This window comes from Bos indicus, chromosome 13 (assembly GCF_029378745.1).
Source record: "Bos indicus isolate NIAB-ARS_2022 breed Sahiwal x Tharparkar chromosome 13, NIAB-ARS_B.indTharparkar_mat_pri_1.0, whole genome shotgun sequence".
NCBI lineage: Eukaryota > Metazoa > Chordata > Mammalia > Artiodactyla > Bovidae > Bos > Bos indicus.
In genome coordinates, this window is record NC_091772.1 from 45,190,788 (window position 1) to 45,217,828 (window position 27,041).

Sequence of the window (27,041 nt, forward strand, 5' to 3'; positions counted from 1 at the left end):
CGTGCACCACCTTCAACAGGACAGGGAGGGGCTCTCCAGGGACCCAGGGTCCCCTGGCCTCCTGCCGGCCGTGCGCTGGGTGTCCGGGGTCGGGGGCGCGGGGCGCACGGGCGGCGACGGGCCCGGCATCACGTACGCGCGCGGGGCAGGCGGGGCCGCGGCCACAGCTCCCCACCTGCAGCCCCCGCTCCCGGCCCGCCCCTCTCAAGGGCGAAGAGAAGGTCACCAGCAGCGTGGGCGGAGGCTAGGGCGCGAGCCAGCCGCTTAAGCATCCCTGCACCGCGTATGGTGAGATGAGGTGAGAACGAGGCATCGGGGCCTTTCAGCTCATCTGGACAGGAGGAAGGGGGTAAAAGAAACGCCAGAAGCTGGCGTGGGAGGCGTCTCTGGCCTGCAGTCCTCTAGGTTCCGAACGCATGGGCAGCGCCCCGCTCCTTTCTAGCGGTTGGCTCGCCCCACCAGGGAATCTAAGAGGATCAGGAATCCCCGGGCCCCCACGTGCGCCCGGCGCTAGGGGCCCAGCCGTGTCATCTCCGCTTCGGTTGTCCGCGGGCCCCAACCTTGGGGCCCCATTTTCCCCGAGACCAGCTTCCAGGCTCGCGGGTCGAGGGCGGCGCCCGAGTCCGCGCTCCCGGAGCTGGCGACACCCCGGAGTCCCCGCTTCCTGGTCCTTCCCATCCAGGGGAGGCCGGCGGGGAGGGCCTAGCGACCCGCTTCGGTTTTCGGTTTAGTGACGAGCCGGAAGGAGACAGGAGATGAGGGCGGCGGAAAACCGTTTTTAAAATCTCCCAGCGGAAACGCGAGGCGGTGCCGGGCGGCCCGGCTACCCGGGCGGGGATCCCGTGCGTTCGCTGCCGCGCGCCGCGGGACAGCAGCGGGGACCCCGCCCGCGCCGCGCGGGGGTAGCGGGGCTGCAGACGCGTCGCGGGGACGCACCGGTGTGAGGAGTCTGGGACGGAGCCAGGGCGGCCGCAGCGGCATCGGAAGTGGCCGCGCTGTAGCCAAGCCCTGGAGGGGCGTCCGGCTTCATCCCGCCTCGCGGAAGCGGAGGGACCTCGGAACGAAGTCCAGGCGACCCTGTCGCCAGTCGTAATTTAGGAAATAAACGTGGAGGTGGAAAACTGACCTTCCGGGTAAGGGACCCCCGCGCCCTCCGAGCGGGTCCCGCAGTGGCTCCTTCCGAGGCTGCACCGGCTCCCGCCCCGGGAATGCACCTCCGAGGTTCCTGGGCGCCGGGCTTCTCCCCACCGTCACTTACCCCTGGTACCCCTCTCCTCCTTGCTCCTCTCGGGCCCCCCATCCCTTCTGCCTGGTACCTTATCCTTTCTCTGGCGTCCCTTCTCCCCGGCACCCCCATCCTTTCTCCCCGGCACCCCCCCTCATTGGTCCCCTCCCTGAGACCCCGCCCGGGACCAGGGACCCGGTGGCGCACCTTGGGCATCCCCGCCGCTGGTCAGCACGCCGATGGCTTTGCCGGCCCCGGAGAGTTGCTCCAGGAATTTTCGGAGGGAGCCCTTGGGGGTCTGGGGGCTGTCGTGGCCGTCCATCGTGAACAGGCCGGAGACCGCGCTCTGGAGGGCGCTCAGTAGGCACTGAGCCCCGCCCGCGCCGCCGCCACGGGAACCGCCGGCCACGCCCGCGCGCCGCGCGCCAATGGGCGGCCTGGGGCGGGCGCGGGGACGCGGGGGAGATGGCGCGGGCGGGGCTGGGGTCGCCGGATTGAGGGGAGCTCCCGGGGCAGGGGAGCCTGGTCGGCAGGAAGGACCACTCCGGGGTGAGCCACATGGTTGGGGGGCGCGGTGTGCATCGCAGATGGGAGGAGCTTTACGAGCCGGAAGCACCTCGGAGGGAGGGGACACCCCGCAGGTGGGAGGGGACAGCCCCATAGGTGGGCGGAGCATCCCCGGTAGGCCGCGGGGAGGGCACCGCCGGAGTGTAGGCCACGGAGGTGGGGGGGACGGGGAGGGGGCGTCCCGGCGACTGGAAGGTGCTGGGGGCAAGGCGGAACTATAGGTGGGCGGGGTCACCGTAGTCGCAGGAACGCGGGAGGTGGGCTAGAGCATCCCGCGCGGGGAGCCCAGGAGGCGGGGTTGGGGTGCGGGGATGCCGCACGTGGGGCGCCGGGTCACTGGCGGTTGGGGGGCCCGAACCGTCGCCGAGGCGCGCGCCCGTTCCCGCAGGGTTCCTGCCCGGGTGGCTCTCGGGGCCCGGGCGCCCCAGCCTTTCCTCTGGCCTGCGGACCGTCGAGTCGGTGGGCGTCGCCTGCGGGCGAGGACGAAGCGCCGGTTCCGTCCCCACAGGGGCTCTGGCCGCACGACAAGGAGGCGGACTGGGGTCGTGGAGGACACGCGGGGACTCTGGGCGACCGCTGGCGCCGGGCTGGGCGCTGGAAGGGAAGGGGCGGGGGAAGGGCAGGAAGGTCCTGGCGAGGCGATAAGACCCTGGAAGCCGCGGTATTCGGGGTCGCCGGCCGGATGTTCGCTGCCCTGCCGGGCGGGCACTCCCGGACCGAGGCGCTAGTGTCTGGTCTGCTGGGTGATGAATGAACAGGGAGCTTGGTCCCCGTCGGTTCCTGCCGCGGGTGCAGACGGATGCGCAGTCTTTCGGAGCGCACAGCGCTGAGCTTGGGGTACGGTCACCCCTAGAAAAGAGTTTCATAAGCGGCCGCATCATCAGTCCCTTGTGGGGACCGCACAGGATCCCCTTACTACTTGCGCAGCAGATGTGCGTCGAGTGGACACAGGGAAAAGAGGTTAAGTCAAGGCCGTCCCGTACACCCTGAGCAGCCTGACAGTGGTTTACTCCTGGCTGCCCTGGACAGAAGGCAATGGCAACCCACTCCAGTATTCTTGCCTGGAAAATCCCATGGATGGAGGAGCCTGGCAGGCTGCAGTCCATGGGGTCCTGAAGAGTCAGACACAACTGAGCGACTTCACTTTCACTTTCACGTTTCACTTTCATGCATTGAAGAAGGAAATGGCAACCCACTCCAGTGTTCTTGCCTGGAGAATCCTAGGGATGGGGGAGCCTGGTGGGCTGCCGTCTATGGGGTTGCACAGAGTCGGACACGACTGAAGTGACTTAGTGGTAGTAGTAGTAGCCCTGGACAGAGCGGTGTGTGCGCTCACTTCTATCTGGCACTTGCCTTATCCTCCTGTCCTCTCTCTGAGCATCACAATTTTTTTGCAGAAAAGATACAAACACCTGACATGAACAAGGCCAGACTTCTGATCTCTACCCTGGACCAGAAGTGATGGAGCATCTTCTAAACCCCTCGTGGTCATTTGAATCACCTGGCCTGGTTTTTCCCGCTCCACCAGAACCACAGAAGCCCAGTTTCTGGGAATGCTGCCTGGAAAAATGTATTTTCAACAAGTCGAAGCACATTCTGATGACTGCGGAGTCTGAGCGCACCTGCTCCACAGAGTGAAACTGAGCAGCGATGCTGAGAAGATACTGGGCATCGGGAGACTGCCCTTCACTGTCCTGGCCCAGAGAGCAGAGCCAGGTTCCTGTTTGTGCTCCAGAATCATCCATCCCTTTCTGGAGCATTCTGCACTTTGAATTTTAGCCCCAAAGTGTTTATATTCTTATAAAAATTGGCATTTTTGTAATTTAGAGGATTGGCCATTTGTCATTGAGTTGTCTGTAATGTACTGAGTTTGCCAGTTTGTAAGATGGTATGGAAAAACCTGAATGAACTTTTTGGCCAACCCAGTAAAAAATAATAGATACAAACTAAGAGTCCAAACAATGGGTTAAGTACATTTTGATGCAAATATACACATAGCCTTCTGTTGCTGGTATGATTATGAAGACAAATCTCCATTTACATGGAAGTGTATTTAGGATATGTTAATAAATGAAGGAGAGTCAGAAATACCATTAAGCTGTGTGTATGCATGTGCACACACACATATATAAATTTAGATATTTTATTTTCCTTTCTTCTGCTTATTATGGGACTTCCCACACTGTGCAGTGGTAAAGAACCCCTCTGCCAATGCAGGAGACATAAGAGACTCTAGTTCCATCCCTGGGTTGGGAAGATCCCCTGGAGAAGGGCATGGCACCCTCTCCAGTATTTTTACCTGGAGAATCCCACAGACAGGAGTCTGGTGGGCTGCAGTCCATAGGGTTGCAAAGAGCCAGACATGACTGAAGCAATTTAGCATGCACAGAGTCTATGGAAAGACACAGCCATCTCTCCCTTCTTTTTCTTTTGCATTGTGTTTATTTTAGTATTTCTTCAGCTGGTGGTGGGTTTTTTGTTGTTGTTTGGCCTTAGAAGCGGCTTCTCTGATACAAGAGGGAGAATCACATGCCATGTTGAGGTCACAGCTTACCTCCAATGTGTTGGTTCTCCACTGCTGCCTAAAAAATTACCCCGAGCTTCTGTGGCTTATATGACCACTTATATCACAGGTTTATCATCCCAGAGAGGGCGTGCAGGCGGGTTTTGCCAGGCCTTCTGCTTGAGGTCTCAGAGGCTGCAGAGGTGTCCCCGGGCTCCCGATTCTCCTCTGATCCCTCATCTTAGCAACTCCCTTCTGTCCCAGCCCCTGAGCCAATTTCGAGCTAATCTACAACCACAGCTCCACCACCACCTGCCATTTTCCTGGTGCCTCATCTTCTCTCCCCTTCTCCCCTAGACTTTGCTTAACAAGGATATGCTGCCTTCAACCCCTGTCCCTCCCCCGCCCTACAGTTGTCTTTCAGTGTCCTTGTCCAAACTTAAAAATAATTCTGCTTTATGTCCAACAGATAAACTTTAAATTATATATAAAACAGTTGGATGCTTTCCAAGACCTTGACGCAGAACCTTGTTGTCCTGGACCAATTAGAGTCAATATCCAGACACTGGGGAAAAAAAATGGAAAGAAAGCCAGACTCATTATTTCTGCAGAGTGTGTGGCCATTAAGAGTTTAACCCCTCCAGGAAATGTCACTGGTGATGTGAACTGGACCCTCTCAGAGAACAACTATTTCCTTCTCCATGCGGTGTTGAAAGCTGGTTCACGGAGACTTCCTCATACTTCCAACACTTTTCCTGCAATAGGAAAGCACAGGTTCTGATAAGGCGGAATAAACTGATCTTCGTAATTGTAAATGCTGAGTTACTTCAGGAAACAGAGGAAAGGAGAGATGGATGGTTCTTTTGAAAAATAAGTTACATAGGGATTTCCCAGTTAGGAAAGGAAATTATGATTTTGGCAGTGTTGCCATGTGATGGTTAATTTTATGTGTTAACTTGGCCGGATCATCGGGTGCCCAGATAGTTGGCAAAACATTGTGTCTGAATGTAAGTGTGAAGATCTTTCCAATGAGATTAACATTTGAATCTTTCCAATGAGATTAACATTTTGAATAAGTGAACTGAGTTAATCGATCCCCTCTGCATGTGGGGGTGGAGGAGGGCCTCAGCCTGCCCATCGAGGATCTGAGTAAAGGTGAGCTTGTGGTCTTTCTCCCTAGATGTTATCAGATGTTATCAGATATACAAGTCCTGCTGGTTCTGCTTCACTGGAGAATCCTGGCAAGTCAGTCAGCTTAAATACATTCGTTGTGTGTTATAGTTGTGAAATGCTGTTGTCCACACACAGGCCTGTGTCCCCAGTGGCATTTTACATGTTCAAGTTTGTAACAACAGATCTTACAGCGCCCTTCCTCCCGCATCGGAACTGAAGCGGTTCATGGCCAGCAGTCAAGGGCAAACATGCCAAAAAACCCAGAAACACAGCTATGAACTATAGTGCTTTTTCAGTTTGCAGACGGGCCCACAAGGACCATGCATGTGTCAATGGCAGTGCCGGCTTGTAGCAGGGGTTTTGACCTTTTTTGGTGAATAAAACGTCTGAGATTCCCATATAAACTACACACCTCTTCCTCCATCCAGGCATACACATGTACACACACAACCCCTGCATGTTGCATACAGTTTATGCAAGCCTGGTGACTCAGGCGGACAGAGGGCAGAGGATGGAGTCTGGCCTCAGGTCCCAGGGACGGAAAGTTGAGTCCTCCTGAGCGGCTCCCTCTGGCAGCTCCCTGTTCAGCCCTGGGCCCCATCTGATCTCAGAGCCTAAGCCAAACCCAGGCCAGATAGGGACTGAGTACCAGTTCCTGGGGTCTCAGTCCTGCATCTGGAGGAGTCTTCCTGCACCCCTCATCCCACGATGCTGTTTGGAAAGCATCATTCAGAGCGCCAGCTCTCCCTCCACTGATGATGTGATCCTGTGATCCTGCCTGGGGCAGACTGTTACTGAGTCTATAAAACATTATTACCAGAATGGGCCATCCATTTAGGGCCATATTTCAGCAAATGAGGCACCTCTGCAGCAGACAGGGCTGATCATTTCTCATCTGGCTCGTTCTGAGTCCCTTCTGCCCTGCGGTCCACTTTTCTGTTCCTCCCTCCGCCCCAGGGCCTGGTGGGGAGCTGGTCACAGGAGCTGTGCTCCACGTCGTGTAGGGAGCTCACCCCTTCCCTCTGTCCAGGTCACCGGAGGGCAGAGGACACAGCCTAGCCCTCAAGACTCCCCAACTCCAGCCTTTAACCCCGGAGCCCTTTGGAAGGACCTTTTCTGGAGTCATTGAGTCATCAGGGGGAGAGAGTTTGTGCTGTGAAGACAAAGGAGCTGAGAGATGCAGGCAGAGAGACATACGGAAAGGCAGAGAGAGAAAGCAAAAATACAACATTCTTTGTGTTTGCTTGTGACAACCACCAAAAATGTTTAAAATAGTCCCCGTTCCCTCAGGTCCGCCTCTGAAACTTTTGAATGTCATCAACTGTCGGTCCAAACAACCAGCGAATAAAACAGCTTGTGAAACCAATTACTCGACTTTTTCTTGATATTTTTCTGAACTCTATGGTGGTATTTCCTAACACTGCCTCCTAATACCCTCTGTAAATTGGGTTTTCTTGGTTTCGAACAGAGAACACAGATAACAATGGTGAATGTAAATGAAGAGAAGATGAAGCCCTTCAGGAATGTTTTGTTCGTAGAACTGATTTCTGTCCTCCAGGGCTCCTCCTATGGAGAGTGTTGGGGCTCCTTTCCTCACAGTTACAACGAGGACCTTAGCATTTAGACTTTCTTTGTGGCAGATAAAATGCCAGATGATAAGCATGTATTTCAAGGTTTCTCCTTGGATCCAAATGGCCCATTTTTCAAATTTTTATTATACTGGTTTGGTGCCTTCTATGTCCTCTGTCCCAGAGATTCTGGAAGGAAGAAACTTTGGGAACTCTGGTTAGTCCCATGCAATCTGTTCCATGCCCTTTAGCATATTCTGACTCAGAATTATTGACTCACAGGACTTGAGGCCCCCTCAAGGATGCTCCTTGTCCTGCCAAGTTCTGAGGTGCTGAGAATACCTGCCAGCTCACAGTTTAGACCCAGAAGGAAGGGCAGAAAACAGCCTGAAGGTGGAATCCCTTAGCAAAGAAGGCAAAATTTTTCTAGTCACTAGAAACATGAAGACAGTTCATCTAGCCGTGGGGCATTGCTGAGGACTCGGTTTTAATTTTTTTTTTTAAAGTCACTCAGTTGTGTCCAACTCTTTGCAACCCCATGGACTATACAGTCCATGGAATTCTCCAGGCCAGAATACTGCAGTGGGTACCTTTCTTTTCTCCAGGGGATCTTCCCTCCCCAGGGATCGAACCCAGGTCTCCCGCATTGTGGGCGGATTCTTTTACCAGCTGAGCCACAAGGGAAGCCCAAGAATACTGGAGTGCATAGCCTATCCCTTCCCCAGCAGATCTTCCCGACCCAGGAATTGAACCAGCGTCTCCTGCATTGCAGGTTGCTGAGGACTTGGTTAAGTACCAGTATTCAAAATAGCATCTTCTGGGAGGAAGGGACAGTTAGGTAGGGCATCTGGGGAGAGCATGTACACCCTGCCATATTTAAAATAGATAACCAACAAGGGCCTACTGTGTAGCACAGGGAACTCTGCTCAATGTCAGGTGGCAGCCTGGTGGGAGCGGGGAGAATGGATGCGTGTATATGTACGGCTGAGTCCCCTTGCTGTTCACTTGAATCTATCACAACAGTCTTTATTAATTGGGTGTACCCCCGTACAAAATAAAAAGTTAAAATAACCCCAGAACAGCGTCTTCAATAAGCCAGCACTCATGGAACAGAGGTGAAGGGCAGGGTCCCCCCTGCTCCAGTTGTCAGAGCTTCAGATCCGCCCAGGAAGGGGATCCTGGGGATCCCAGCTCTCACTTCCGGGCCTGAGGGCCCCACGCCCAGTCCCCAGTGGGCGGGAGTGAGCCTCACCTGACCTGGACTCTCAGGCTGGAACACGCTTACTTCCCGAGGTTCCTGCACCGGAGCCGCACACAGAAACCTTTGTTCCTACGGCTGTCGCTTCTGGGGCAGGAGGTGCCCTGCTTCAGTGTCCCACTCTGCCTCTAAGAGTCCAACCTCAGTGTAGTGTTCAGAAACTTGCTTTTTAAAACTTATCCTCAGATTTTTTTTTTTCTTAAATCAGGCAACTAGAAAAAAAGAAAAAAAGGACACATCTAAAGTAAGGTGAGTCAGATGCGAGTGGGAATTTCAGGTGATGAAATATGCACGTGGACAAACATGCTTGGGGCTTGCAGGGCAGTGAGCTTCCCCGCCGAGAACCACTCAAACAAAATAAATGTAAACAACAAGGAAATGCTAGGATTCTCTGTCAGCTCCTACTTTATGATAAATGCGTCTTACAGACTTTCTTTTTCTTTTTTATTTATATTTATTTTTAATTGCAGGATAATTGCTTTACAATGTTTTGTTGGTTTCTGCCATACAACAGTGTATAGACTTTCTTCTAGAGACTGGGAGTCATAGAAGTAAGACAACAGGACCTCTTGTGAGCAGTGTGGGCTTTCCCAGGTGGGCAGGAGAATTAGGAGCCTGTTTGGTATAAATGAAATGAGTACGAAGGATGATGGATTATCTAAGCAGAATTTTCTACCGAAATATGAAATGGAAAAGGGACAAGTGGGGCGGGGAGAGAGAAACAGCAATTTATCACTCCGCCCCAGAGACCCTGGCCGATTGACCAGACGCCCCCAAACCCCACTCCCTCCCCACCACCAGCATTCTGGGGAGAGGCTGGTGTAGCTGGTGCTGCAGCTCTTTTTCTAGAACTTTCCACCTTCGGGCTGTAATTGATCCGCTCTTCGCTCTCCATTTTGAAAGCAAGCCCTGTGACGGGAGATTGTTTTCGTATTTTGTTAGCTATGTCCTGGTGACGTTCCAGGAATGACTCCAGTCTTATTAGCAAGGGGGCCCTCAGATCTCTTTCCCTGAGACAGGCTCCTGGAAGTCTTCCCTGGAGGAGGCTGGTTCTAGGCTGTGTTTATGAGTTCCCTGAGAGCTCCTTCAGGTTCACTGTTTCCTGACTCCTGACTCTTCAGTACTGTGTAAGCGTGTGCAGACACACGTATACGTGCGTGCACACCCCCCCCCCCCCAGGAGGGTCGACAAGCTTCCTGCGTCCCCAGCTTTCAGGTGCTGAAACGAGGGGAGCTGTCGCCCCTTGTTCTGTTCCCAGCCATGTTCCATCCTGTTTTCTGGGATCGGGGGACCTTGTTCAAGGTGTTGGCCTCAGGCCTCTACCTGGGCCTTGGCCTCCTTCGCCTCCTGCTCACCTGCCGTGTCTGTGTTGCCTGGTCTCTGCCGCCACCTCTGGGTCTGCAGCTCCGGAAGAGGACCATGCTGAGCGGTAGTGAGTTTGGGGGTCCAGCTGGGGCTCTGGGGCTTCAAGCTGGCTCCCAGGAGGGTGATGTGACCTGTGACTAGGGGACAGGTAAGGGCTGGGGACGCTCTAGCCAGATGGACGCCATGGGAAGGAAGGATGTGAGTGTGAACAAAGTGAGTGAGGTTTGTGTGGGTGCTGTGCTAGGGGGAGGCCTGGAAGGGTGTCGGGGAGCTGGGGGAAAGGCAGCTAGCAGGTGGGGGGGACAGATGGGGGAGGGCAAATGGAGGGGGCAGGCAGGGAGAGTGGCTGGCAACTGGGCAGGTGCTGGCCCTGGAGGGACCCTGAGCATCTAGACTTCAGGGAACTGCCCCTGGGGTTCCCTTGGAGACAGGAGGGACTGTCCTTGTGCTAGGCTGGGTGCCCTGGAGTCAGGGCTTCTTGGCAAGGCTGGAACTGTTCCCACACACCCCTGCTGGTTGCCCTCAGGGCCAGGACAGACCTGGGCTGTCAGGTCTGCAAGTACTGGGCGTGAGGTGCTGAAATTAATACACCCTGTCCTCCTTCCAGACCTTGGGGTTCCTGTACTCTTTTCAGGGCAGATAGGGGCTGTCACTCAGTGAGGGCCTGTGACTTTCCACCGAAAAACACATCAGAGCAAAATGCGAAGTGCTGCCAAGGAGGCTGTGTCTGCTGCTTCCTCCCAGCTCCCCTCCCGGGGTGGGGGGGGGTGCGGTCCTGCCTGCCTTGTAGGAGGGCCAAACCCGGAGCTGTGAGCCAGCAACTTGGACCCCTTCAGAGGAGTCTATCTGGGGTTGGGTTGGCAGATTCCAGAGCCAGGGTGGGCGGGAGGAGAACTCTTAAAAGGCGGGGCTGCAGTCTCTGCAGTCACAAAGCTGGGTCCCTCAGGCCTCTCTTTAGGCAGTGGGGAGGGGCTGCAGGTGGCAGGGCCTGGGTGTCAGGGGTGAGGAGGGGATGGTGGAATCAGCTTGAGGCGGGCAGCGGGAGGGAGGGTGGTGGTGACCAGAGTATTTCCTTTAATGCAAAGGAGGACAGACACGCGAATGCTCTGCCTTTAGTAAGAGTAGCTGCTGCTTTGTGAAACCCTTCCAGAGGTGTGTTGGTCAGATGAGGCTCCTTTCTTGGCATGACTCATGGTTTGCAAACATGGCTTTGTTGTAGTACAAGCAGAAATGCAGTATTCCTCTCCTGAGAACCAGGAAAGTAAAGGGAACAGTGAACAGGCCAAAGAAGAAACGTGAGCAGGCCTGAAAGAGTTAATCACTCCTACTTTTGCTTTAACTGTTGCTGATTTGCAGAGTCAGTTAGGAGGAGCCAACCTAGCACTCCCTAATACTATGTAAATTACATCCTGTCCCCGTATTTGCTCTCCTGCACTCTCCCAGCAAATCACCCCTAGTAGCTGTCTGCATTGCAGAAAGAAGATAACCCCCCAGAGACAAATGGGCCCAATTACCGGCTGCCTGATGCCATGAAAAATGCAAGACCTTCTTTACTTTGAGCCTTATCATTTACCCTAAGATCATCAGACCCCAGTTCCCCTAGGTGGGGAGAGGGCACAGTTCTTGAGGTGCTAGCCTGCCCCCCTTTCTTTAAAGGATTAAAGCCCTCTTTCTATTTCCTCCAAACCCTGTCTCTGTATGTTTTATTGGGCAGCGGTGGGCAGAGAAAGCCAAGATTTTGGCGGTTGTGGTTTGAGCGTGTTCTGGGTCAGTGGACTTGTTAATCATTTGAAAGCCGCGCGCTGATCTGGGGCACAGTGCAGATCTTCTTTCTCCCTCCCCTTCGCTCCCGCTCCAAGTCTTCCTGATCCTCCCTGAAGGCTGGGGGCAGGCCCCAAAGGGCCACTTAGTAGGACAAGGAACACAATGACAGGACATCCATGTCCACAGGGGAAATGCCCCTTCATCCTCACGGCCTCCACCCAGCCTGGGGACAGGGAGTTTGAGGATGGGAATCTAAGTGCTCAGTGTCCCAGGGCCCTGGTCCCCATGTGTGCTGGACTTGGACTATCCTTCCGGAGTGTGAGCTGAGCTACCTGTGCATTTCCATCTTTACTGTGATGAAAAATGGGAATCTAGACACGCCCTCTTTGCTCCATCCCCTAGCTCAGGTTGGAATTTAGAGAATATATATGTACCTGAAAAGCAATTTCAAACAAGCTTTGTATAAGTGTTACCATGCTGGAATATTGAGAAGGTAAAATCCTGACCAAGCAGACGGGATTTCATTGGCAAGAGTCTTTCCCCTCCTCCAGCTCAGCCTGTCTGGGAACCCTGAGATCTAAACTTAGCCAAAGCTGTTCACTGAAGTCAGAGAAACTGTGTGTGTGTGTGTGTGTGTGTGGGCGCGCGCCTGTGATGTAATGCAATACTACATTCTTCTTCGGATTTGTCTCAAGATATTAAAAACAACCCTTTGGGATTTGTTTCCATCTCTCTTCACTGCCTCTGCACCCCTGCTCAAAGCACGATCTGTGCCCCAGGAATCCACACCTCAGGGCCTGATAGAGATGTAGGTTCTAAGACCTCATTCTTCAAGTGATTTTATGCATCATCACTAAGCTTTTATTTATTTTTTGTATGTGTGTGCTCAATCGTGTCCGACTGTTTGCAACCCCATGGACTGTTGCCCACCAAGCTCCTCTGTCCATGGGATTGTCCAGGCAAGCATATTGGAGTGGGTTGTCATGCCATCCTCCGGGGGAGCTTCCCAACCCAGGGATTGAACCCGCATCTCTTTGGTCTGCCCAGGGATTGAACCCGCATCTCTTTGGTCTGCTGCACCTGCAGGCGGGTTCTTTGCCACTGTGCCACCTGGGAAGCCACCCAGTCTTACAGAAGACCCCCAAGCTTTGGATGCCCGCCATTCCCCACAGCATTCTCTGTCTTCATCGTGCTCTTCCTGGAACAGATACATGAGCCTCTGACATCTCCTCACCCTCCTCGCCACATGACGGCCCCAGAGCCCTAGATGCAGAGACTTAAGCCAACCTTCCTACCTCATACTGATTCCCTGATTAAAACATTAGGAGAACACATTAATTCTACTCAATAAATTTCAAGTGCACAATGCAGTATTACCTGCAGCCACCATACGCTACACTAGGTCCCCAGAATGTATTCTTCTTACTACTGTGCATCAGTTATACCTCAATAAAAGGTTAGAAGAGAATGACTAATTTCCCTAAAGAATAGACTTGAAATCGATACATTTCCCAGGATTTTTTTCCCCATGTAGTCAGGGATTAATAGATTCCAGTTAGATCACATGGCCTTTCTCCATTCAATAAAAAGGCTTGCTTAGACATAGGGTAGATTTGAAATAAATTTATTCTTTTTCTTTAGGACACCAAAATTTATAGAAGTACCTCTGAGCTCAGTATTTCAAATGACTCTACCTTAAATTTGAATGTTGTAATGCTTTATCATAAATATTTAAGGCTTAAATAGGACAAAGTATGTTTGATTTTTTGCCATTCTGTTAGCACTCTCTTTTTTTTTCTTTCTTAAGCCTTATTAAGGCGTAATTGAAGCACAGCAAACTGCACTTATTGATACTGTGTACTGATGAGTTCTGGTCTGTGTGCAGCAAGAACTCAGTGGGGTGTCCATCACCCCAAGACTTTTCCTGAGCCCTCTCTCCTTCCCCCCTCCCCCCGCCTACCTAACAGAAAGAACAGCCTTTTCTTGTTTACATTTTCTAGAATTTTATACAAATGAAGTAATGAGCTATGTACACTATTTTTGCTGGCTTTTCTTACTGAGCATTCTGATTTTGAGATTCAACCACGTCTTAGCATGTATTGAAAATTCTCCCTTTTATTACTGAGCAATTTTCCGTTGTATGGGCATCACTTGTTGATGGGTGTTGGGTTGTTCCCAGGCTTTGGTTAGTAAATAAAACTGCCATAGGCAATGGTGTTCAAGCCTTTGTGTAAGAGTCTGCTATCATTTCTTTTGGGTCATTACCAGGGAGGATATGACATGTATGTTTAATTTTAAAATAGACCACCAAATTGTTTGCCCAACTGGCCGCATTTTACCATTTTACATCCCTGCCAGCAGCCTGGGAAGTGTCAGTTGCTCACATCCTTGCCAACACTTGGCAGAGTCAGCCTTTTACATTGTAACCCTTCTGGGGGTATGTGGAGGAATCTCATACTGGTATTGAATTGCATCTCCCTAACCACCAATAATCTTCAGGACCTTTTCATTTGTTTATCTGCCATCTGTGTATCACTTCTAGCGAAGGATCTGTTCAAATCTTTTGCCCACTTTTCAATTGGGTTGTTTTTTTTTTTTCTTATTATTATTGCATTGTGAGTTGTTTGTCAACTATAGGTATAAGTCCTTTGTCAGATATATGTTTCACACTTAATTTTTTCCAACCTTTACTTTGAAGATCAAAGCTGTTGACTTTTTTTTAAATTAAAAGACTATATTTTTTTGCCTGCCTTGGGTCTCTGTTGCTGACACAGACTTTCCCTAATTGCCACTAGCAGAGGCTACTCTCCAGCTGAGAGGCTCAGGCTTCTCTCATTGCAGAGCCAGACTCCAAGGCGTGGGGGCTTCAGTAGTCGTGGTACCCAGGCTTCGTTGCCCCAAAGTATGTTGAATCTTCCTGGACCAAGGATTGAACCTGTGTCCCCTGCATTGGCAGGCAGATCTTTAACCACTGACCCACTGGAGAAGCCCTGGTAGCATGTTGTGAAGCCATCATGATACAAGTTTTCAGGGGACATTTGGCGGAAGTTCCAGCTTCCTAGTTTCATAAACTGGTTTTGTTCGTTTATGGGTCACACCAGTCAAATTACATTTCACTGAAAGTTACATTCCACCTGCTCTACGATGAGGCACCGTTTTGTATACTGACAGAAACAAACAGAAAAGCCTTAAGTTATACTACAGATCCTACTTGGAGATAGTAAAATGTTAAATAACTTCATGGTACTAAGGGAAAAGAGTAATTGTTAGAAAGATAGCAAAAAGGGATGGTTCACGGTGGCAGCACGCTCCCCAGGACGGCAGAAGTTGTCTCAAACTCATGAACAAACAGAATTTCTTCCCCCGAAACTGACCGCTTCTGCTTCTCTATGAAAACTAGGAAATGTGCCTTTATATGCCAGATCCATAGATGGCCCTTGGGACTAGCTTTCACTTTTTTCTTTTCTTCCTTGTTCTTGGAGATACTCAGCTTTTTTCAGCGGGAAGGAACCATTAGAGGAGATCCCATGTGCTCTGCTGGGCCGGTGGGCACGGACTTGCTGGGATCTCCCCTTTCTAGTTCAGATCCTGTAGCATTGGGACATTGGGACATTGGGACAGTTCATTAACCTTCACCGTGGCCCCTTCCTCATTAGTTAATCTGCTCATCACAGGACAGAATCACCAGATGGACAGCTAGAGAGACACAGGCAATCTCCTCAGGGTTTTAGAATTATGTTGTTGTCGTATAAAGGGAGCTGAAGCTTATTTAGCATGTGATGTGTGCGAGACACTGCTTTCAGCAATGCATGTGTATGATTTTCCTCATCACCGTCTTATAAAGCAGGGCTCTCAGGACCCATATTTCATTGCTGTGGAAGTTGAAGGTCAGAGCTGCTCCCAACTTTCAGGTTGGAGCTGTTCAGGAGTCAGAACCAGAGTCTACACAGTCTGACAGAAGAGCTGGGCCTCACCTGCCAGGCGTCCTCCACCCTCCATCCCACCCAGGCCCCTCCTTCCTGACACTGGTTACTGGGCCACACAAGTCTAGCTGCAATTCTAAAAAAGTCCTTCCCCACTATTTAGTTTCTGATGAAGAAAGCCTTAAAATCAATTTCAGAGTTATCTGTATTTGAACAGATGGTATTTGATCACCAGTCCTTCCCTCATGGCTTAGTGGTAAAGAATCCTCCTGCCAAGCAGGAGACCTGGGTTCAATCCCTGGGTTAGGAATTTCCCCTGGAGAAGGAAATGGCAGCCCACTCCAGTATTCTTGCCTGGAGAATCCCATGGACAAAGGACCTTAGTGGGCTGCAGTCCATGGGGTTGCAAAGAGTTGGACATGTCTTTGCAACTAAACAATGACAACAGCAAGTTGGATTACCGTCTTTTATTCATGACCCATCTTTACTTCTTTTATTGTTAGGAGACAGTGATAGAAAATGAAATTTTTTATTCCCCAGTATTTGATATTTTTCTGGCTTCTGATGCACTGACCTTTGGTATGAATCTACATGAATATTCTTGAGTCTAAGAGATTCTAGACTGTCCCATTAGAGGGACACTTAATGGCAACCCACTCCAGTATTCTTGCATGGGAAATCCCATGGACAGAGGAGCCTGGTGGGCTACAGTCTTTGGGGTTGCAAACAGTCAGACACGACTGAAGGGACTAAGCATGCATGCATGCATGCATACTGTCCTGAAGTGCCAGTTTGTTCTGTGTTCCCCTCCAGTACCTCCCTGGCTGTGGGCTTGTATTCTGTTTCCATTTGCTTTTCACTAAAATCCCTGGAAGTCTTATTCCCCAAGGCTCTGAAATCATGCAGTCCTTAACAGGCATTGATTCAGACACTCATGCTTTCTTAGTGTGTTAAACAAGCCTTTTTTTCCTGATCCGTTGACATCTGGGGCCTTAGGGTCCTGTAGGAACTGACCACTACCCCAGGCCTGGCCAGGGGTAGCTGTCCCTGGACACTCTGAAGGACTTGTCTGAGGGTATGCCTTTTTGTATGCAAACCAATCAACTCAGAGCCCACCCTGCAAACCGCCTCTTTCTTGAGCTTTTATATGCCTGGTCTCTCTCCCCCTGCCTTAATTACGGGGCCAGGCATCTGACAACCAGCCTCTTTCCCCCGGAACCCACAGAAATTATTCAAAGTACCAATCCTAAATCTACGTGCCCTTCCACTGCAGGCTCTTACCTATGTACCCCTACTCCCTCTGCCTCCCCAGTCCCCGCTCTTGGCCCCTCTGTGGCCAAACCCTCAGAGCCTGCATGGTGTGGCAGGGGCCCCCTCCTCTTGGAGCCATGAGGAGCAAACCGTCTTGTCAAGGACAATGTCTCCTGACCTGTTGGCCCCACCATCCCTGAATAATAATAAAACCTGAATTTTAAAACACTTCTACAGAAATTATCTTTCTCCCCAAGGGAAATACGTGCAAATGAGCCTAGAGAGAGAGGGATATGTTCTGTACAATGTGAAAATATGGATCCTGTGTTATATTCAAACAGAAACAGTTTAGGCTGAAGCTATGGAATTCTGTGTCTTACGCTCCAACAGATTTGCTTTGAGGATGAAATGGCTCATTATTGCTTCAATGTTTATAAGATAATGTATCTGTACAAAATATTTTCCCTTAGCAGCATATAATGCACACAGACATGCATTTATTATAGTAAATGCAGAACATTAGTCACTTGTAAATGTAGATAAACTATTTTATTTCAGATTCTTAAATTTCAAATTTGCTGAAAAATCTCCCTGACTCAGAAGTCAACTGCTTTTCAGCACAGATGGTGTTGTCCTGTTTAAAAAAGTAGTTATTCATCATGGTTAGGTTGCAGCTCTCTTTTGTAATGCTGAAGCAATAATGTTGCATGGGGTCCTCTAGTGAATGGTTGGTTCTCATTATACATCTGGTCAGCCAAAATGTAAATATAATCATCAAGTCTCAGATGCTTTATAATTGTGTTTAACCTGCATGACATTGAGCTCGAAATAAACAGCAATGTTTTTGAATAGTACTGGTGTGAGTGTGTGTGTGAGAGAGAAAGAGAGTCTAGTGTTAGTCCTACATGTAGGACTCATCACGTGTGTGTTCTGTCCCTCAGTCACACCCGACTCTTTGCGACCCCATGGACTGTAGCCTGCCAGGCTCCTCTGTCCATGGATTTCCCAGGCAAGAGTACTGGAGTGGTTGCCATTTCCTTCTCCAGGGGATCTTCCCAACCCAGGGATTGAACCCACATCTCTTGACATTCCCTGCATTGACAGGCAGTTATTAATCATATACCACTTGGGAAGCCAGGACATGTCACAGTGCTACTCAAACAAAGGGCTCAGTCTCAATCCCTCTTCTAAGTAAAAAGTGGTTTCCTAATAAAATGAGCTTAAAACCCCACCCCCGTTGCCATAGCGGAAAGAGGAAAACAAATCCTCTTACGGGAAGCGAAGACACACTCCGATGAGAGCTGTATCATTCCTAAAGCCATGAGCCAAGTCTTCCAGAGCGTGCCAGAGAGAAGCACGGTTTAGCATAAATCAACTGGATAGACAAACTGTACTTTGGACAAGTTTATAGGCACAGACTACATTTTGGAATAGAAGCCTTGGAAGGAGAAGTAGACATCTCAGTGTGATGGGGTCTGAGAATTAAGTGAGATCCAGGTCCTTGACCAGGAGAGAATGTTCCTGAATAATGGAAGATAAACGTGATCATCAATTATTGAGAAGTTGTGAGTGACTAGAACCGAAATCCCTTTCTTATCTCCATGGTTCATATTCCACTGAGTACTATGAACGATTTGCTGCTTTTTGTTTTCAGGAACTCCCACTTGAATAAACTGCTCTAGATGCCCTGGGTTGACACTGGCTGTTGGCAATGAAGAATCTGGTGCTAAGGAATGTAGAACATTGTGTTAATATCCCCCTGCACAGAACCTGGGCTTTAGGAAGATGGTTTCAGACTGAGACTGTTGTGTTATATAAGTATACTGTGTTCTTTTTTTTTTTTTTAAAGAGAACTTTCTATTTTGTACTGGGGTATAGCCAGTTAACAATGTTGTGATAATTCCAGGTGAACAGGGAAGGGACTCAGCCATACATACACATGTATCTGTTCTCTCCCAAACTCCCCTCCCATCCAGGCTGCCACATAACACGGAGCAGGGTTCCCTGTGGTACACGGCAGGTCCGTGTTGGCTACCCATTTAAAATACAGCAGTGTGTACATGCTGCATCATTACTCAGCCGTAAGTGTTTCTCTGGGCCTAATGAAAGCAATATTTGCCTTGGAGAGACATGAATTAATTATGGCTCTGAGTCCTCTGTGGAGTCTCTTTTAAGATGATGCTGAGTCATGATGAATGCATCTTGGAGCTGAGCTCTCCTTCTGGACCTGAAGTTCCCGTGTTTATAGAAAAATTGATTCATTAAATATTAAAATGGGAAGAGGGGAAAGATTCCTAAAAGAAAGACTTGACTTTACTACACACAGAGAACACCCCAAGGCTTAGGAACAATTAATCTTATGGTTACAGGAGTGATTGGGTTCTGATGTGATCATTGAAAACATTGGGAATTTTGTGATTTATTAATTTCAAGTTTTTAAATTTTTTTTAGAAGGGGAAGCTAAGAATGTCCACACTGATAGGTCTTGTTCTCAGCTTCACCTCTCTTAGTCACAGGGACCAAATGGAATTCCGAGTTATACACAAAGGACTGGTTTTCCTAATCCTTGGGGAAAGGGTCATTTTGACTCACTTGATGCCTCTGGGTTCCTCAAATTCTCTTATCAAAACAAATAAAGCTATTTTAAAATTACCCAGCAACAAAGAGGAACTTACAACTACAACTCTTTACTGTGTCTTATTTTTTTCTACTCTGTGGAACAAGAATTAATGCCTCATACATTTGACCTTGAGATCTTTGAGATTTTTTTCCTAAGTATCTGTTCTACTTATCTGACCCAGGAAAGTATTTGTATGCTTAAAAGTGTCTTCACAAGGGCTGCATGTTGTGCTGGTGTTGCTGTGCCCTATCTTGGCTTTCTTTGCCCACTGAAGCCAAATAAAAAATTATGGAAACAGAGTTTGGAGGAAAGAAAAAGGTGGTTTTAATACTCAGCCGGCAGAGGGGGGACATACAGCAAGCTCCTGGCTCAACTGCCCCTCCTTCCCCCCTCCCCACTTCCCCCCTACTCCCTTCCCTCCTCCCCACCCCTCCCCTCATACCTTGAGGAGTCTCGGGGATTATATAAGATGAGGCCTCACAGTCAGGGGGAGGTGATGAGGAAGAAAGGTATAAGGACCTTATATTCTTCTCTTGTGTTGTTTCAGAAAAAATGGCCATAGGCTGATGTCAGGTAGCCCAATAATTGGATCCATTGTCTTTTGTGTATGGTACTGCTTCCCTCTTTCTGTAATGCAAAAAGAGAAGAACTCTGAGGGGTGGTCTTTGAAGAGAGCTGTAAAGGTGAGCACGAGATACAGGATGTAATTAACATAGAGCTAAAGGACGATAGCAAACTTTGTTACAGACTACAGATGAGGCTCAGTTAAAGTAAAACGTAGGAGCGATCAGGCCTGCTGATTGTCCTCTTTATTTTCTTTGTTTTCAGGAAAAGAAGACTCATTCCTCTTTTTTCCTTTTCACTGCAACCCTGGGAGACACAGGCTATCCATCATTGAGGGTAGACAACAAACTCATGGGTTTAGTCTTTTGCAAACTTTCTTCCCCCTCCCGTGTTGGTTATGATTATAAATCACAGCCAACAAATACTGTGCAGATACTAATATGATACAAGTCAGATTGGCATTGCCCCCATTGGGGAGCTTTTGTTGAAGAAGCTCAGCACAGCAGGGCTGGGTCTCAGTCACAAGTTGTCAACTTGAGTGTTTCTTTGGCAATGGGCGCATCAAGCTGATCAGTTTCCCAATGATCCTGGGGCTCAAGGCCAAGTGCTAGCCAAGCCCTTTAGGCATGTCTGATTCCTATGACCATCCTCATAACCTTGTGAGCAAAGTCCTGTTCGTTCCCGTTAACCGGGCAAGGGCACTGAGTGACGGAAATCCGTGACCTTGCTCAAGACCACCTCCGGGACAGGCTGGTGTGGGCAGTGTGGCCCAAGTGCCAGCCACACGCTCTGCCACTGCTCTTGAGGCCCTCCTCACACAACAGTGACCCACCTTTAAATATAACAGTAATTCACAGATAACGAGCTTGGGCTTTGGAGTCAGACTTTGCTTGGCATCTAGCTGAGCCGCTTGCTAGCAAGGTGAGCCTTTGCTCTGTGTCTTCTTATCTATGAAGCAAGAATAAGCCAACCTGTCAGGCTACTGACTTGATTAGAGATAGGGCACTAACCAGCCAGCCTGGCACTTGGGCCCTTTAGAAGGAGCTATTAATAACAATTGATTAAATATTAACAACAAGGCATAAAAGCATAGAAAAAGTACAGCTAACCCCTATGGCAGAAAGTGAAGCCTCTTGATGACAGTGAAAGAGGAGAGTGAAAAAGTTGGCCTAAGCTCAACATTCAGAAAACTAAGATCATAGCATCTGGTCCCATCACTTCATGGGAAACAGACGGGGAAACAGTGGAAACAGTGTCAGACTTTATTTTTTGGGGGGCTACATAATCACTGCAGATGGTGACTGCAGCCATGAAATTAACAGACACTCCTTGGAAGGAAAGTTATGACCAACCTAGATATTATATTGAAAAGCAGAGACATTACTTTGCCAACAAACGTCCATCTAGTCAAGGCTATGGTTTTTCCAGTGGTCATGTATGGATGTGAGAGTTGGACTGTGAAAAAAGCTGAGCGCCAAAGAATTGATGCTTTTGAACTGTGGTGCTGGAGAAGACTCTTGAGAGTCCCTTGGACTGCAAGGAGATCCAACCAGTCCATTCTAAAGGAGCTCAGTCCTGGGTGTTCTTTGGAAGGAATGATGCTAAAGCTGAAACTCCAGAATTTTGGCCACCTCATGCAAAGAGTTGACTCATTGGAAAAGACTCTGATGCTGGGAGGGATTGGGGGCAGGAGGAAAAGGGAACAACAGAGGATGAGATGGCTGGATGGCATCACTGACTGATGGACATGAGTTTGGGTGAACTCCAGGAATTGGTGATGGACAGGGAGGCCTGGCGTGCTGTGATTCATGGGGTCGCAAAGAGTTGGACATGACTGAGCGACTGAACTGAACTGAATAACAAAGAATTTTTGGAAACTACCTTTGTGAACACAAATAATCAAGCCACAAAATCTCCATTCTTCCAGTCCACCAGCCTTTGTATATTACAGAGGCAGCATCTCTGGGTACCAGGCCTCTCGGGTGTGGGTGAGCAGGAATGGTACCATATTGACGGTCTCCTCTTCCTCCCCAGATACATCTTTTTTTTTTTTTAAGTTCGGTCCCTATACTTTTTTATTTATGTATATATTTATTTATTTATGGTTGCACTGGGTCTTCATTGCTGCACATGGGTTTTATCTAGTTACAGAGAACAGGGTCTCCTCTCTAGTTGCAGTGTGCGGGCTTCTTCTTGCCGAGGCTTCTCTTGTGGAGCACGTGTCTAGGCATGCAGGCTTCAGTAGCTGCTGCACATGGGCCTAGCAGCTGTGGTGCACAGGCTTAGTTGCTCCACGGCACGTGGAATCTTCCTGGACCAGGGATTGAACCCGTGTCCTCTGCATTGGCAGGTAGATGTTCACCCACTGTACCATCAGGGAAGTCCCATATTCTTGATCAGGTTCAAAGTATATTCCAAGGTATTTGTGGAATAATACACTATTGATGCAGAAATTTTATCTTTTCTCTCTCTGACAGGTTCAAAGGAAAGAACACTGCATCTTGAGTCCTAGAAGTTAACATAAGTCTAATAACTTCCCCCTTAGTTAGTTAGTTAGTTCAGTCGCTCAGTCGTGTCCGACTCTTTGCAATCCCATGAATCACAGCACGCCAGGCCTCCCTGTCCATTACCAACTCCCGGAGTTCACTCAAACTCATGTCCATCGAGTCAGTGATGCCATCCAGCCATCTCATCCTCTGTCGTCCCCTTCTCCTCTTGCCCCCAGTCCCTCCCAGCATCAGGGTCTTTGCCAATGAGTCAACTCTTTGCATGAGGTGGCCAAAGTACTGGAGTTTCAGCTTTAGCATCATTCCTTCCAAAGAACACCCAGGACTGAGCTCCTTTAGAATAGACTGGTTGGATCTCCTTGCAGTCCAAGGGACTCTCAAGAGTCTTCTCCAACTCCAGTTCAAAAGCATCAATTCTTTGGTGCTCAGCTTTCTTCACAGTCCAACTCTCACATCCATACATGATCACTGGATAAACCATAGCCTTGACTAGATGGACCTTTGTTGGCAAAGTAATGTCACTGCTTTTCAATATGCTATCTAGGTTGGTCATAACTTTTTTTCCCCTCCTGAACTACATTCACATCTATGCAGCATTTTCGGTGTTATATTTTATATTCTACTTTGTAACATGTACATGTCATATTTGATACTAGTTTGTTAGTTGCTTTCCAAGGTTGGGGCCATTGCAAACTTGATTTTCTACCATCACCCAGCACAGAGTTTTAGGTACTAATGGTTTATTGGTTGTGTCTTTAGCTTTTTGGTACAAACCACAGGATGTGTGCTCAGTAATTTGAATTGTCCTTCTAAACTAATCAGTAAGGTAAATGTCCTTGTTGCTTCTCAAAATTGATGGTTAAGACGCCATGGGAGTCAAAGCAGTGATTATGTTTTAAGTCAAGAAGCAGTTCTTTCATGTCTATAAAGAATCAATACCATTATCCCTTCTGTAACCAATCCCTTAGGTTTTAAATTATTTAAATGTTGGTGTTCTGAGTCATTATTGTTCACTGGTATTATCTGATGTTCTAATGTGACAGTGAAGCCTGTTAAACCTTACGTGTCTGGCTTAATGGCAAGCATGTGAAGGGGGTTCTTTTTGGATCGACTCTAACAATTACCATTTTTATACTTTAAATGTAATACAGTGGCAGTGTAGAGCCAACTAAGATCTGATAGCAAGAACAAAATCTTTGTTTCCTTTATTACAATTATTTTTGACCCCGGCCCCTCCTGGGTCCTGGTCGGGGGTGGGACGGTGGGATGGTGTAGTTTGGACTTGGGGAGCTCGTAACTGGGTTGTAGACGTTCCTTCGAGAGAAGCCACCACTCTGAGGAGTGTCACATTCACTCTGCGTTTTGTTTCCGGTGCCTGGGAGGTGGAAGCTTCCAGGATGCCTTTGGCCACATCCCCAGTCCTGGAGGACTGATAGAAAAGGAAACTTGCCTTTGCGTCTTCAGTAAATCTGTTCCTGGGAAGACTGACTTGGAAGCAACCGGGTGCCTGGTAAGTTTCTTCTTGAGATTGTTTAACTGAGTCACACACACACACAAAGTAGGTCATGCAGTAAATCATGCTCTTTATCAGAAACGAAACCAGAATGTTAGGCTCTAATCACGAAAAAGAGTGAACTTTGATTTTGAAAATAGAGAAGTTGTCCATTGATTTCATTCAACGCTCACAGCAGATCCTAAATCAATATAGCACTGCTTTTCCTTGAAACATTTCTGTCATCATCTCAGTCATCATAAAACCTAGCTCCCACGGGCCTTCTGTCTTGTGCAGGCACTTGGCTAAGAGCTGGACCCCACAACAGACCACACTGATTTCCTCATTTTGCAGAAGGTGAAATCATGGCACAGAGAGGTTGTATAACAAGCCTCTAGGTTGCACAGCTAGAAGAGCTGCACCTGGGCTCAGATCTGGTCCTGGATTGGTCATGTCAACTGCAGCACAGTATTGCCTCTCAGGCAGAAGTGAGGCAGGTAAGCACAGGTATTACAGGTACTGTGACGCCGCAGCTGGTGGAGCTAGGACTGTGTCCAGTCTACTCCCGGCCCGAGGTCACCTGCAGCACTTGCTGTGGTTGGAGGTCCCCACCAGGTTTGCTCCAAAGTGCTCAAGGTCCTCGCTCTGGTCTAGTTTTTTGCCCAGGTGATTGTGGGAAGCTGTTTAACTCCTCCCTGGTCTCAGGCGAGTGAGTGAGTGAGTGAGCATGCTACCTCTGGAGGAGGGCATGGCCACCCACTCCAGGATTCTTGCCTGGAGAACCCCATGGACAGAGGAGCCTCAGTTTCCTAATTGCTAGTGTAACAAATGACCACAAACTCAGTGCCTCAAAACAGCACACAAGGACTTCCTGGTGGGCCAGTGGCTAAAACTCTGCACTTCCAATGCAGGGGACCTGATCCCCAGTCAGGGAACTAGATCCCACATGCCTCAACTAAGACCCGGCACAGACAAATAAATAAAAATAAACAAATATTAAAAAACCCAAACAGCACACATTTCAGTCTTGCAGTTCTGGGATTAGACATCAGAGTGGGTCTTACAGGGCTAAAACCAAGGGCTTGGCAGGGCTGGTTCCTGCTGAGGGTCCTGGAGAACCTGGTCCTTCCCGTTCCCCTCTGCTCCGGGCCCCTCTCTCTCCACAGCTGGGATGTAGCCCCTTCTCTCTGGTTTCTCTCCCCTGAGGGCCCCTGTAGTCACACTGCTTCTCAGGACAACCTCGCCATCTCACCACCCTTAATATGATCACGCTGATGCAGTCCTTTCTGCCATTAGGTTCACGCTCACAGGCTCCAGGGATCAGGGCCGGGGCATGACTCTGCTCATTGTAAGGTGTGTAGGAGTGAGCGTTCGGAGTCGCTTCAGTCATGTCTGACTCTGCGAGCCCATAGACTGTAGCCCGCCAGGCTCCTCTGTCCCTGGGATTCTCCAGGCAAGAATCCTGGAGTGGGCCTGCCACGCCTTCCTCCAGGGGATCTTCTCGACCTAGGAATCGAACCTGCATCTCTTATGTCTCCTGCACTGGCAGGCATGTTCTTTACCACAGCGCCACCTGGGAAGCCCTTGTATGTAACTTAGGTCCACACAAAATCTACAAGGCTCTGCAAGGTTGGTTCATACACAATTTCCTTGTGTTTTTTTTTTTTTTTTGGCTTTATGTTTTTGACTTTAAGTTCTTATTTTCCTCTCCTGCTAGAGCAGCTGATGGAGAATGAAAGAAATTAAAAAAGTAAATATTCAAGTGAGATATATTAATAGCTGAGCTAGGGTGTCTTTGCCCCCAAGATATGCACCCAGAAGAATAGCCTGGCCAGCTCTGGGCAGCCCCACCCCATAGAGGGGCAGAATATGACTTTCTCTCATTTCCAAGTTTCACACAGGTGAGATGCAGGTTCGCTGTGTGGATTCTGTGGCTGAAGAGAGTCATGTGAGCAGCTCCCCCTCGCTCCCTGCTCTGCCTGCACCCCACCTGCTCCGTCAGTGATGCCACACAAAGAATGAGCGCTAAGTCAGATGGACATCCTCACCCCGTGCTAGGGGAGCATCTCCTTCAGTCCTGGACTCCTCAGTTCCTCTTGTCCCCACACAGCTTCTCACTGCACTCAGGAACAGAACTGAGTTTCTCTCCTGTCTCCTCCCACACTGCTGGAATGAGGGGCCAGCGCTGTCTTCTCTTCCTCATTCCGCCTTCCTGAGTCTATGGAAAATTACATTAGAACTGTGTGTGTGTGTTGGGGGAAGACACATTTCCGAGATGGAAAAACAACTTGGTTCACACTTTGGAGGATGTGGCTTTGGGTGGTTCTCAACCCCAAGTCTTTCTTTCCTTTCAAATGCCTGCCTGCTTGTTTCCTTGTGATCATTCAGTCCAGCTAAGAAAACCAGAGGCCACAGAAATAGGTGAATAAATAAAGACAACTCAGTGTGTCCATGTTTGTATGGCTATTGCTTTTATGTCCCATTTTCCCCTTCATGCAGGTGATTTCTCTGATGGAACTGTTCTCCTAGCCGGCTATGATGGTTTATTCCATGTGTCACAGTTTCTGTGACAGATGGAATAAATGTGCCCAGAAACATGCTCAAACACTGTTTTTGATGTTTCTGTGAAACTGTTTATGGGTGAGGATAATGTTGAAATGGTCAGACCCTGAGTAAAGCAGGTTTCCGCCCCCCAAATGTGGTGGGCCTCATCCAGTCAGTTGAAGGCCTGGATAGAGCAGTGACTGAGCTCCCTGGACCAAGAGGGAATTGTCCAGTAGACATCCTTGAGCTCCAGCTGCCGTGGCCTCCAGCCCACTGGCCTCCCCCAACCTGAGGGGGTTTACCAAGACTCCACAATCACAAATGAGTCAATTTCTTGAAATAAATCTCTCTTTCTATATATATATATGTATATATATTGGAGATTCTGTTGGTTCTCTTTGGTTCTATTTCTCTGGAGAACCCTGGCCTTTTTCTCAAACATTTAACCTGCTTTTGAAGACGGGACGGGGTGGCCCATTCTGAGCTGGGAGGGGCAGGAATGACGAGCACAGAGTCAGTACTGGGCTCTGCGCTGTGATGAGTGGGGGGTGGGGCAGAGGACCTCCTGCCAGGTGGCCAGGCTGTGTCCACTCTGTCACTTCCCACCTGGATGGGCGTGTGTGGCTCGTGTGACAGACTCTGTGAAGTGGTGTGAGCTGTTTCAAGCATGGTACCATAGGTACGGCTGGGTAGATGCACCATGATGAGGATAATTAG

At 49.3% G+C, this 27,041-nt stretch overlaps 1 protein-coding gene and 1 long non-coding RNA gene across 4 annotated transcripts in view; one reads left to right on the forward strand and one right to left on the reverse strand.

Moving 5' to 3' along the window:
- Positions 1-1,699, reverse strand: part of PFKP (phosphofructokinase, platelet) — a 53,082-nt gene extending 51,383 nt beyond the window's left edge. The window contains exon 1 of one of the 3 annotated variants that reach the window (XM_070801115.1): positions 1,433-1,699. In XM_070801115.1, coding sequence (XP_070657216.1) covers positions 1,433-1,547 — 115 coding nt within the window. In that variant the 5' untranslated portion in view covers positions 1,548-1,699. The remainder of the gene's footprint in view (positions 1-1,432) is intronic. The other 2 variants (XM_070801114.1, XM_019973320.2) reach the window with 2 other exon arrangements.
- LOC109568097 (uncharacterized) lies at positions 311-26,286 on the forward strand. Its single transcript, XR_002182201.2, has 5 exons — positions 311-1,133; positions 3,190-8,543; positions 23,671-23,798; positions 24,078-24,277; positions 25,672-26,286. It is a non-coding gene; the product is annotated as an uncharacterized lncRNA (long non-coding RNA).
- The last annotated feature ends 755 nt before the right edge of the window (positions 26,287-27,041 follow it).